The sequence below is a fragment of the Poromitra crassiceps genome (genome assembly GCF_964638095.1).
Source record: "Poromitra crassiceps genome assembly, chromosome: 10".
Taxonomy (NCBI): domain Eukaryota; kingdom Metazoa; phylum Chordata; class Actinopteri; order Beryciformes; family Melamphaidae; genus Poromitra; species Poromitra crassiceps.
In genome coordinates, this window is record NC_139631.1 from 28,603,519 (window position 1) to 28,615,619 (window position 12,101).

Sequence of the window (12,101 nt, forward strand, 5' to 3'; positions counted from 1 at the left end):
GTGTGTGTGTGTGCGTGTGTGTGTGTGTTGGGGGGGGGGCTCCCATCTGCCCTGCTCTAGTGTGAATCCCTTGCCTGAGTATACCAGGACACTGCCAGGTTGTGGGTTCAAATCCTGTAACAAACCCTTTGTCACATTTGGCATTCTCTCGTCCTCATCCACCTTTCCTACAGTGTTGTCAAATAGGCACCAAAGTGCTACAACAACAATATAGAAGAGCTGTCTCCATAAAAAAAAAAGCTATTGTTATGTGTTCAGGTCCAACTGCGTTGACAGGATGGGAGTCATATCCTGGTTTTTTCCTCTTGCCATCAAAACTTAGTGAGGCACGCTTCCTGTTGAGATACTGCTTTTCACTTGACTCCACACAGAGAGCTCAGCGCCATGATGGATGGATGTGGGTGTGTGTGTGTGTGTGTGTGTGTGTGTGTGTGTGTGTGTGTGTGTGTGTGTGTGTGTGTGTGAGTGAATGTGAGTGAGAGGGATCCTCTCTTATTTCATTTCCCTCACATCACATGCTGCATTTGCTTTGCACATTACTGCTAAACCCAAAGCTGTGGGTACAATTAGCTCTCCAATAAGGAGGCGGAGCTGTGAGTGCGAGGCAAAGTACTGTAACCGAAAGCTTAATGGACTCTTGACTGGGGTGGGGCGGAGCAGATACTGTGTGGCCAGGTTGTCCTTTAGGGGTGAGGGGGGAAATCGATACAGCATAGTATTGCGATATTTTGAGTGGCAATATTACAGTATATCGATACGCAAAGACAAGTATCGCAATATTTTATTCGATCAATTTCCGGGTGCATGCAACATTTATGGTGGTTTTTATGACAGTGTTGGTCAGTCTGTCTGCTTGACAATCCCATTTTGCTGCAATAAAAACGATTGCGGTCTGTGGGATGAACAGAGTGGAAACTCGACAAAACAGATGTTGACAACGTTTTTTTTGCCTGGGGGGACAAAATTCGCAGTTAAAAAAAGGTAATAAATCGCGATATTTTTTAAATCACAATAATATTGTATTGTGACTTGAGTATCGTGATAATAACGTATCGTGGCACCTTTGGTGATTCCCACCCCTACTAGTCTCAGGCCCTGCCTTCATCCATGAGGCTGACACTGGCGATGGGTGATACTAACGCAGGCAGCCATTCATGCTGCAGTTGCCCTGGCAACATATACAGCAATGAAGAGTGGGTATCTATCCACTATCCACACCAGCAAAATGCTGCGTTTCCATCTCTTCAGAATAGCACTTTCTCTCCTCCTGCCACCCCCTCTCTCTCTCTCTCACTCCCTCCCTCCCTCCCTCCTCCACAGCTTCTCTTTTTATCCCCCGTTTCCTCTTTTCATTCACTCCCTCCATCCAACAGAACCTGACCAGCGGCACGCTGCTGATGTCACGGTTGCCATAGCGACAGAAACCTCACACAGGCAGCAACGAGGCCGTACAGAGAGAGAGAGAGAGAGAGAGAGAGAGAGAGAGAGAGAGAGAGAGGGTGAGGTCAGGGGGAAAGGTAACTATGGGTCACTAATGGAAGAATCGCTCTTCCTTTGCCGTCTGCACATGCTTGAGAATGTGTATCGTAAATCCTTGTTTCATAGACTGACTCTTTGAAATAAATCTAAATGTGGAGGGCTGTGTCAACTCCATAATTCTCTGCATAATGTCCTGTCAGACAGGTCTAGCGAGGGGCTCTCTGTGGATCAGCGGCTAGGAGGACTAAAACACACACTGCACCATGTGTGTGCAACATTATGAGACTGAGGCCGATTCATGACATATGGGAGATGTCATTCCCTTTTTGTGTGTCACTCTCTTAACCCATTGATACCTGATGCAGCATTTGTGTGTGTATCCCTTTAAGACCGCGAACCGCGTCATACGCGGTTCGCGGTCTTAAAGGGGATACACACACAAATGAGGGATATACACGCAAATGCTGCATCAGGTATCAATGGGTTAATACACTGTCCACTACAGGAAAGAAAAAAATCTTAATAAAGAAGACAATAATCTGTTGTAGTGTGTGGTGCTCTAACTAGTCTGTGCAGAGTGCAGACTAAAAATGGCTGCTTGCTTAGGGGCATGGCCACTGAGTCATGTTTCCAGCCATCTACTGGGATGCAGCTCAACTGGATTAAGCCGTCAGTTTCATACACAAGGGGGGCTGATACAAAGCAAAGCAATAACAACAGACAAGAATATAATCATAAAAAATAATAGCATTCTTCCAGAGAGCACTATAGACGGTTTCGCAAGTCCATAAGACTCGCAAATGGTTTTTATAGGACACTAGGCAGCGCTCGATTCCTATGCTCGCCTGCTGCTGCGTGGCCTCGCCTGCTCTATTGGCAATGCATGCCATGCGCAGTGCACATTTGCTCAACTTTGCATCACTGATGACATCACTCACTGATGACATCATAATTGCTTGGATCACGGACCAAAATCGCAGACAGAGCCCACGTACCATCATCAAGTGCAAACCACAATTGCATTTGCAACAATGCCTATGAGGTCATCAGTGATGATGTCGCAATGTCTATGACATCATCAGTGACATCACATTTGCCCGAGTGTAACCAAAAACGTGACCCAAAACAACTTAGAACCCACTTACTCCTTTTTATATAAGGATAGACAGAAGAGGAGAGGGCCCGCTCTTGCTCTGAGGCAATACAGGTGGAGCTTTGCTTGTACTATTGGTGTACTAGTAATAATGGGTGGTTGGTCATTTTAGACTGCCCAACATTATACACTCTCATTCATTTGTATGGCAGCCGAATGGTGAGACCTACCTAAGGGAAGGTCACCAGCTTGAATCTCAATAACAGCTACAAGGTGTTTTGACTCTGATGAAGACGACACTGTGTCTTTGCACCTACTCAATAATTTGAGTAAATGGTGTGCTGGAGTATCCTCTTTGGGGTTTGGTCGCGGAGAAGTGGCCCATTAAACTGTTTCTCTCAATAACCGCTGTTGAGATTTCCTTGAGCAAGGCACTTAACCTTCAGCTGCTCCCTCTCCTGCTCCTCACTCACTGGCAGCAGAAGATGACTGCACTCGAGTGTGAAGCAGGGCACGGCTGAAAGCTTTTCACAAAACTCTCGTGAGATCATTCCTTCATTGCTATTATCAAGATCCTCACACATCCCGGGGTACGTATATTAACTAGAATATATTCAAACTAATTGTGTGTCATTTCAAATTCGTTCGAACTAGATTTTGGGGGAAAAGTGACAGCCATAATACATACCCCCCACACATACAGTTTATGAAAGGTGTGTGGCAAATATGGCCCGGGCAGCGCTGAAATATCAAGTTTACAAGTTTATTTATTTGCACTCATTTAAAACATAATATAACAAACGGCTTTAGCTCAGGAGGTAGAGCGGGTCGGCCAATGACGCAAGGGTTGGCGGTTCGATCCCCGCTCCCTCCCAGCTGCTGTCGTTGTGTCCTTGAGCAAGACACTTAACCCTCCTTGCCTCGTATGATTGGTATGATTGGTATGAATGTAGACATGAATGGTATGATTGGTATGATTGGTATGAATGTAGACATGAATGATGGTGGTTCGGAGGGGCCGTTGAGCGCCAATGTGTGGCTGCCACGCTTCTGAACCACCGGTACGAATGGTGTGAACGAATAATGATTCTGTGTAAGCGCTTTGAGCCTTGGAAAGGCGCTATATAAATCCAATCATTATTATTATTATTATTATTATTATTATTATAAACATTTGCCTACATATTGTGCAGGTGAACATCTAAAAAACCCGAGAGGGCTTGTAAACATGATGTCACCTCTTATCAATACACAATCAATAAATTAAAAACAGAAATAAAACTGAATAAAAGAAAAACATAAAAAAGTGTGGGTGTGCTGTGTGTGAAAGGGTGTATGTGGGCGGTAGAATTAAGTTAGGTTCATCAGATAGATCTTAAATTTGTGTTTGAAATGATTGAGAGATTTGGACTGGGATACAAGATGATAAATATTGTTCCATATCTGGACACCCCTATATCTGATAGAGAACTGACAGAGTCCAGTGCGGTAAAATGGGAGGTGTAACAACTTGGCTTGTCTAGTGTTGATATTGTGAACTTTGCAATTTACCTGAAAAAAAGCTTTACAGGGCAAGGGAGTGGAAACATCCTGGGACAATACATTGAAAATAAAAATACATGTTAAGTACTTATTTAAATTGAAAATTGTTAAGATATTTAACTGTTTAAAGAGCGGATCTGAATGAGCAATCCAGTCACTGAAAGTTGAAATTCTACAAAACCTTTTCTGCAATAAATAAAGCTTGTGAAGGTGAGTAGGATAAGTTGCTCCCCAGATTATATTGCAATATGTAAGATATGGATAGATTAAACTATAGTAAAGGGTTAATAGGCATTTCTGATTAACCAGACTTCTAAATTTACGAATAATACCAACAGACTTCGATATTTTATTGCATACATGCCGGTAAATATGGCTCTTCCAGCTCAATCTTTCATCAATCAAGACACCGAGAAAACTTGTTGATGATACCTGGGCAATTTGATTATTTCCACTATATCACTGAACTTTAATGTTAGGTTTATTTAACATCCTCTCAGACAACTACCTACCGCCCATAAAGTAGTCAGGACAGCAGGAGCACACTGTTAGAAGACTGCAGCTAATGAGAATCACTCGGCTGTATCGAGGTGTTAATATGAATTAATGAGTACAAGCACTTGTTGACCGACAAGGAGATCTCTGGGATGCCGTCTCCATCAAAGCAGTTTGTGTGTGTGCTGTGACAGCAGGGTAGTAGCCCCCACCCACTTCCTGAAGAAACACGCAGCAGCCAGCTTCGGAGACTTTATAAGTGGATAATCTATCAGCACACAAGCTCCTTTTGTACCGTTACTCCAGCATCGGATTCCGCGTGATCGAGCTCGGCGCGATCGGACGCTTTCAAAAGTTCACCGGAGCTGTGACGTCTGTGTGTGTGTGTGTGGGGGGGGGGTGCTGGCCTGGTGGTGGGAAATATGTCGGATGATGGCCTCACCTGGATCATGTAGAGCTGGGCGATGCGGTACTCGTCCACACTCATGGGCATGGGGATCCGGTACTCCTTGATCAGCATGGTGATTCTTAAGAGGAGGTGGAGAGGGGGTTCAGGCAGAAGGTCCACAAGGGAAAAGGGGAGTGGGGGGGGGGGGTAGAGGGAGGGGGAGAGGGGGGTGGGAGAGACTCGGAGGGGGGTGGGGTCCTATATGTGACTCGTCAAATCGCCAGCTGAAGTCCACATTGATGGTGCCTGCAGGGGGAACGGGAAATAACAGCATGAGGTAAGTACGCTGTAAAAAAGAAACAAACAACTGCAAGCATTTAATTGGTAAAGTTTGTTAATTGGTAAAGTTTGTTTATTGGTAAAGTTTGTTATAGCCACAATAGTTACGCCGTTAGCCCTGATCGACCTCGCAAAACATTAGATGTTTCTTCAAATAGGCCGTAGAATAACGACGACCGAGTCTCCTTCAGGCCAGAAGCAAAAACAACACGTCGACTTCCTTCAGCTTCTAAAATCATTCGCCCCAATTAAAAAAAAAAAATCATCAGATGCTGTGAAATTCCTCTCTCCATAACAAGAGGACAGACTCATTCTAGCGGCTCGCACCCAGATAACGACGAGAATACCAATGGGGAGTCTTTCAGGACGTACGCTGCTGCTGGACATAGTTTTGTCTGGTCCAAGGCCTAGCTCTGAGGAAGAGTATCAGCGTTGTGTGGCTCCATCCAGCGCCTCACATCGCAGTAAAGGAACCCCCCCCGGCCCTAGGATGGAGGTGTGTTCTTATACACAGGCTGGAGCTGGGGAGTGGGAAGTGGAGCCTACACCTTACCCGTGCCTCACCCAGCCCTTTAGCACCATCACATGGGGGGGCTCACCCCAGGCTAAGAGGGATTAGACTTGTTGGGGAGCATGACATAACCTTCTAAGAGCCCCTATGCATGCTGGGAGCCTCACAAACAGCATTCCTTGATATTACACAAGGCGTTGTTTTCAAGCCACTGGGCTGATAGGGGAAGGTGTGTAGACCATACATCAGCACCGTGTGGGTGGCGTGAGTTGCAGAAGTCCTCTTTGACCGCTGAGGAAAGCATAATAACTCTGGAAAGCCGAATAAGGACAGAACAAGCAGATCGGGACTATGCTGTACACGGAGCTACTGTAAGCACAGATATCACTCAAGTCAGTTACAGGCTGTAAAGTGAAGACGTTTCATTCATTCCAAAATGAGGTAGCTACCGTTTGAGAAAAGCTAAACCTATTCGCAAACGAAAAGAAAAGAAAAGTATTGCCATTTTAAACGGACATTAGGTAATGATGGTCCTTGGATTAAAAAATGATAACACTTTTACAGATAACACTTTTTTTGCCCAAAGATTGATACCATAACCGTACATAGCATTTCAATCAATCAATCAATCAATCAATCAATCAATCAATCAATCAATCAATCAATCAATTTTATATTCATACAGTGCCACTGCCAAATCATAAGAAGAGTTATCTCAAGGCGCTTTACAAACAGAGCAGGTAGAAGCCCAGGCTCTTTATTTTAGGCCAGACAATTGAAACAGTTCTCACATGCACCGGCTATTTTTACTGCACAGGTCGTGTGGCTATTGAAACAATTTCCCAACAAGAGCACGCACTTTGGCGACGGGCGGCAAGGAAAACGACCTCTTTAACGGGGGGGAGAGACGTTGTGCTGCAGAGCAGATTTTGGAACACAACTCCACCTCAGCTGTAAATAATGCAGCGACACAGGTTTGAAAGTCTATCCCAGCCAATGAGTGTAGGCATGGTTTCCAGAGAGTGTGTACTCAGATACTCATGGTCTAGAGAGTGTGTACTCAGATACTCATGGTTTCCAGAGTGTACTCAGATACTCATGGTTTCCAGAGAGTGTTTACTCAGATACTCATGGTTTCCAGAGAGTGTGTACTCAGATACTCATGGTTTCCAGAGAGTGTGTACTCAGATACTCATGGTTTCCAGAGAGTGTGTACTCAGATACTCATGGTTTCCAGAGAGTGTGTACTCAGATACTCATGGTTTCCAGAGAGTGTGTACTCAGATACTCATGGTTTCTAGAGAGTGTGTACTCAGATACTCATGGTTTCCAGAGAGTGTGTACTCAGATACTCATGGTTTCCAGAGAGTGTGTACTCAGATACTCATGGTTTCTAGAGAGTGTGTACTCAGATACTCATGGTTTCTAGAGAGTGTGTACTCAGATACTCATGGTTTCTAGAGAGTGTGTACTCAGATACCGTACTCATGGTTTCCAGAGAGTGTGTACTCAGATACTCATGGTTTCCAGAGAGTGTGTACTCAGATACCGTACTCATGGTTTCTAGAGAGTGTGTACTCAGATACTCATGGTTTCCAGAGAGTGTGTACTCAGATACTCATGGTTTCCAGAGAGTGTGTACTCAGATACTCATGGTTTCCAGAGAGTGTGTACTGAGATTCTCTGACTTAGAGAGACTCCACTGGCCAATGCACAGCACGGACAAGAGCTTAGTCACCCTGCCTCAGGTGCTACTGTAGGTTTTCAGGGAAGAGAAAGGCGCTGACCTCTGACCTGGCACTGCCTGCCTGCAGCTGTCCATTTGTGAATACACCGCATTGCATAACGCCAAAACTCTCTCTTCTCTCCAACCTATGGGAGCGACCGCACCTCTCTTTGGCACCCGGCCAGCCCATCTAATCATGTTAATCACACTAATAATCCCACCACGTCGCTTATGCAGCGAACAAAGGCCAGCTTTGAGGGAGGCTCCTAGCACTCCTTGCCGAGTGCTCTCTGGCCCTCAACCTATCGAGGGCTCGCCCACAACTCTCCACTCCAGAGTCCAGACAGATGCACCTCTCTACTCCAGAGTCCAGACAGATGCACCTCTCTACTCCAGAGTCCAGACAGATGCACCTCTCTGCAGAGTCCAGACAGATGCGCCTCTCTACTCCAGAGTCCAGACAGATGCACCTCTCTGCAGAGTCCAGACAGATGCACCTCTCTACTCCAGAGTCCAGACAGATGCAACTCTCCACTCCAGAGTCCAGACAGATGCACCTCTCTGCAGAGTCCAGACAGATGCGCCTCTCTACTCCAGAGTCCAGACAGATGCACCTCTCTGCAGAGTCCAGACAGATGCACCTCTCTACTCCAGAGTCTAGACAGATGCACCTCTCTGCAGAGTCCAGACAGATGCACCTCTCTACTCCAGAGTCCAGACAGATGCACCTCTCCACTCCAGAGTCCAGACAGATGCACCTCTCTACTCCAGAGTCCAGACAGATGCACCTCTCTGCAGAGTCCAGACAGATGCACCTCTCTACTCCAGAGTCCAGACAGATGCACCTCTCTACTCCAGAGTCCAGACAGATGCACCTCTCTACTCCAGAGTCCAGACAGATGCACCTCTCTGCAGAGTCCAGACAGATGCACCTCTCTACTCCAGAGTCCAGACAGATGCAACTCTCTACTCCAGAGTCCAGACAGATGCACCTCTCTACTCCAGAGTCCAGACAGATGCACCTCTCTGCAGAGTCCAGACAGATGCACCTCTCTACTCCAGAGTCCAGACAGATGCACCTCTCTACTCCAGAGTCCAGACAGATGCACCTCTCTACTCCAGAGTCCAGACAGATGCACCTCTCTACTCCAGAGTCCAGACAGATGCACCTCTCTACTCCAGAGTCCAGACAGATGCACATCTCTACTCCAGAGTCCAGACAGATGCACCTCTCTACTCCAGAGTCCAGACAGATGCACCTCTCTAGAGTCCAGACAGATGCACCTCTCTGCAGAGTCCAGACAGATGCACCTCTCTACTCCAGAGTCCAGACAGATGCACCTCTCTACTTCAGAGTCCAGACAGATGCACCTCTCTGCAGAGTCCAGACTGATGCATTCGCCTAATAAGCTCAGTGATGCACCGCAAGGAGAAGGTCGGAGTCGGACGCCTGCCCTGCAGGCCTGTGCAGCTTCTCAATCAGAGAGTTTCTATGCCAGGTGCTGCTCACTGAGACTCAAGAGGATCAGACTCAGAGAGAGGCTGAAAGATGGTGGCAGCAGCCTCCTACGCTTTGCTCTTTAAAACTCCCAAACAATATGCTCGTTCTACACACAAAGTGTTGACAAAATCAGAGCAGAAGAACACCACGTTCCTGCTTAAAATAACCACACTATTGGGATAAAAGTAGGCTAGCAGGAGAGGCCTGGAGAGAAGCCTGGGGCCCGGGAGGCGAGCCCAAGAGGGCCTCTATATGGTGGACGCAGGCTTTAGAGGGGACGGTTATAGTGCTGCTCACCCTGTTGACAATGTTGCTTCACAGTCTGTCTACTCAAACCATGGTGCAACAACATGACATCAGGCGGTTTGAGCAGCATGGGTTGCGACAACAAACCTCTTAAGTATTTCAGAGAATTTCCCCCAGTTAAGACAGCTGACGAACTGGGAAGTCATTCAATCTGACATGACGAGACCGATTATGTGAGTGACTCTGTGTATCCACTAGACTAGAGAATGTGATTATCCACTAGACTAGAGAATGTGATTATCCACTAGACTACAGAATGGTGACTGTCTGGTTTTAAGTCAGTCAAGGCAACTGCTGCGAACTGGCTTCTCATAATGCAAAGAAGTCAGAACAGGTATGCAACGGGAGGGAGGGAGGGAGGCAGGGAGAGAGACAGGTAGAGTCACAGGGAGAGAGAGAGAGAGAGAGAGAGAGAGAGAGAGAGAGAGAGGGTGTAAGTGAGAGAGACAGGTAGAGAGTCACATGGAGAAAGAGAGAAAGAGAGAAAGAGAGGGTGTAAGTGAGAGAGACAGGTAGAGTCACAGGGAGAGAGAGAGAGAGAGAGAGAGTGAGAGAGAGAGAGAGAGGGTGTAAGTGAGAGAGACAGGTAGAGAGTCACATGGAGAAAGAGAGAAAGAGAGAAAGAGAGGGTGTAAGTGAGAGAGACAGGCAGAGTCACAGGGAGTGAGAGAGAGAGAGGGTGTAAGTGAGAGAGACAGGCAGAGAGTCACAGGGAGAGAGAGAGAGAGGGTGTAAGTGAGAGAGACAGGTAGAGAGTCACAGGGAGAGAGAGAGAGAGAGAGCGGGTGTAAGTGAGAGACAGGTAGAGACTAGAGAGTCACATGGAGAGAGAGAGAGAGGGGTGTAAGTGAGAGAGACAGGTAGAGAGTCACAGGGAGAGAGAGAGAGAGAGAGAGAGAGAGAGAGAGAGAGAGGGTATAAGCGAGAGAGACAGGTAGAGAGTCACAGGGAGAGAGAGAGAGAGAGAGAGAGAGAGAGAGATAGGGTATAAGCGAGAGAGACAGGTAGAGAGTCACAGGGAGAGAGAGAGAGAGAGAGAGAGAGAGAGGGTGTACACCAGGGCTCCCTTGTAAATGAGAGCTTGCTCTCAAGGGACTCTCCCTGTATAAATAAAGGTAAAATAAAAAAATAAAAAAAAAGTAAGCGAGAGAGACAGGTAGAGAGTCACAGGGAGAGAGAGAGAGAGAGAGAGAGAGAGAGAGATAGGGTGTAAGTGAGAGAGACAGGTAGAGAGTCACAGCGTGGCTCTGGGTAATGATGTTGTGAAGGCCGGGGGTTTGTTCCGATGCTGATGCATGTGAATTATGTCCCCAACTGCCAAGTAGGATTAGAACAGTTTGGCTCATTTGCATCAGTTTTTGCAAAGATTTCATTTGACAGATTCCACTTGGGTTTTCAGACAGGGGAGTGCTCGTTTTTAGTTTCTGTTGTTTCCGAAATGACATTTTGTTTGAGTTTGCAATGCTTTAGTTCAGTCATACATCATTTCCATTTCAGGTTAAGCTGGAGTCCAAACTCCAAACAGAATATGTCAACAGTACATTTCCATATTTGGCCTGCTAGTAAAATAAGAAAGCAGGAGGATTCCCTTAGAATGGGCACACTCTATTTCTGTATTTATCAGTGTATTTATAGTAACTGTGGGCCTTACTCATTTCTACGTGTTTGTACATCAATATTTTATGGCTTTAAGAGTAAAAGAAGACTAAACTAGAACGACCGCAAGGCGGACTTATGCCTCCGCCATTAGTTCATTCTGGGGTCCAAATCGCCATTTGAGGCAAATTGGAAGAGATTCCGTCAAGGCGCTCCTGTGATGTTGCGTTACAGAGCTTGGAAATTGGGTGTGTGAGAGGTCACAGTGACCTTGAACTTTGACCACCAAAATGTAATCAGTTCATCCTTGAGTCCAAGTCGGTGTTTGAGACAAGTTTGATTAAATTCCGTCAAGGCGTTCCTGAGATATCGCGTTAACAAGCTTGAAAATGGCGTTCGAGAGCTCACCTTGAGCTTTGACCTTTGACCACCAAAATCTAATCAGATCATCCTTGAGTCCAAGTCGATGTTTGAGACAAGTTTGATGAAAGTCCGCCAAGGCATTTGTAAGATATCGCGTTAACAAGCTGGAAAATGGCGTTTGAGAGGTCACAGTGACCATGACCTTTGACCTTTGACCAGCAAAATTTAATCAGTTCATCATTGAGTCCAAGTCGATGTTTGAGACACGTTTGATTAAATTCCGTCAAGGCATTCCTGAGATATCACGTTAACAAGCTTGAAAATGGCGTTCGAGAGGTGACAGTGACCTTGACCTTTGACTTTTGACCACCAAAATGTAATCAGTTCATCCTTGAGTCTAAGTAGATGTTTGAGGCAAATTTGATTAAATTCCGTCAAGGCATTCCTGAGATATCGCGTTAACAAGCTTGAAAATGGCATTCGAGAGGTCACAGTGACCTTGACCTTTGACCTTTGACCTTTGACCACCAAAATCTAATCAGTTCATCCTTGAGTCCAAGTCGATGTTTGAGACAAGTTTGATTAAATTCCGTCAAGGCATTCCTGAGATATCGCGTTAACAAGCTTGAAAATGGCGTTCGAGAGGTCACAGTGACCTTGAACTTTGACCTTTGACCACCAAAATCTAATCAAATCATCCTTGAGTCTAAGTCGATGTTTGAGGCAAATTTGATGAAATTCCGTCCAGGCGTTCCTCAGATA

At 46.0% G+C, this 12,101-nt stretch overlaps 1 protein-coding gene across 4 annotated transcripts in view; it reads right to left on the reverse strand.

Annotated features, from left to right (window-relative positions):
• LOC310784232 (membrane-associated phosphatidylinositol transfer protein 2-like) overlaps nucleotides 1-12,101 on the reverse strand; it is a 64,726-nt gene that overhangs the window by 31,827 nt on the left and 20,798 nt on the right. For all 4 annotated transcript variants that reach the window (XM_083645252.1, XM_083645250.1, XM_083645251.1 and 1 more), the window contains exon 2: nucleotides 5,052-5,303. In XM_083645252.1, the coding sequence (XP_083501378.1) occupies nucleotides 5,052-5,129 (78 nt within the window). In that variant the 5' untranslated portion in view covers nucleotides 5,130-5,303. The remainder of the gene's footprint in view (nucleotides 1-5,051; nucleotides 5,304-12,101) is intronic.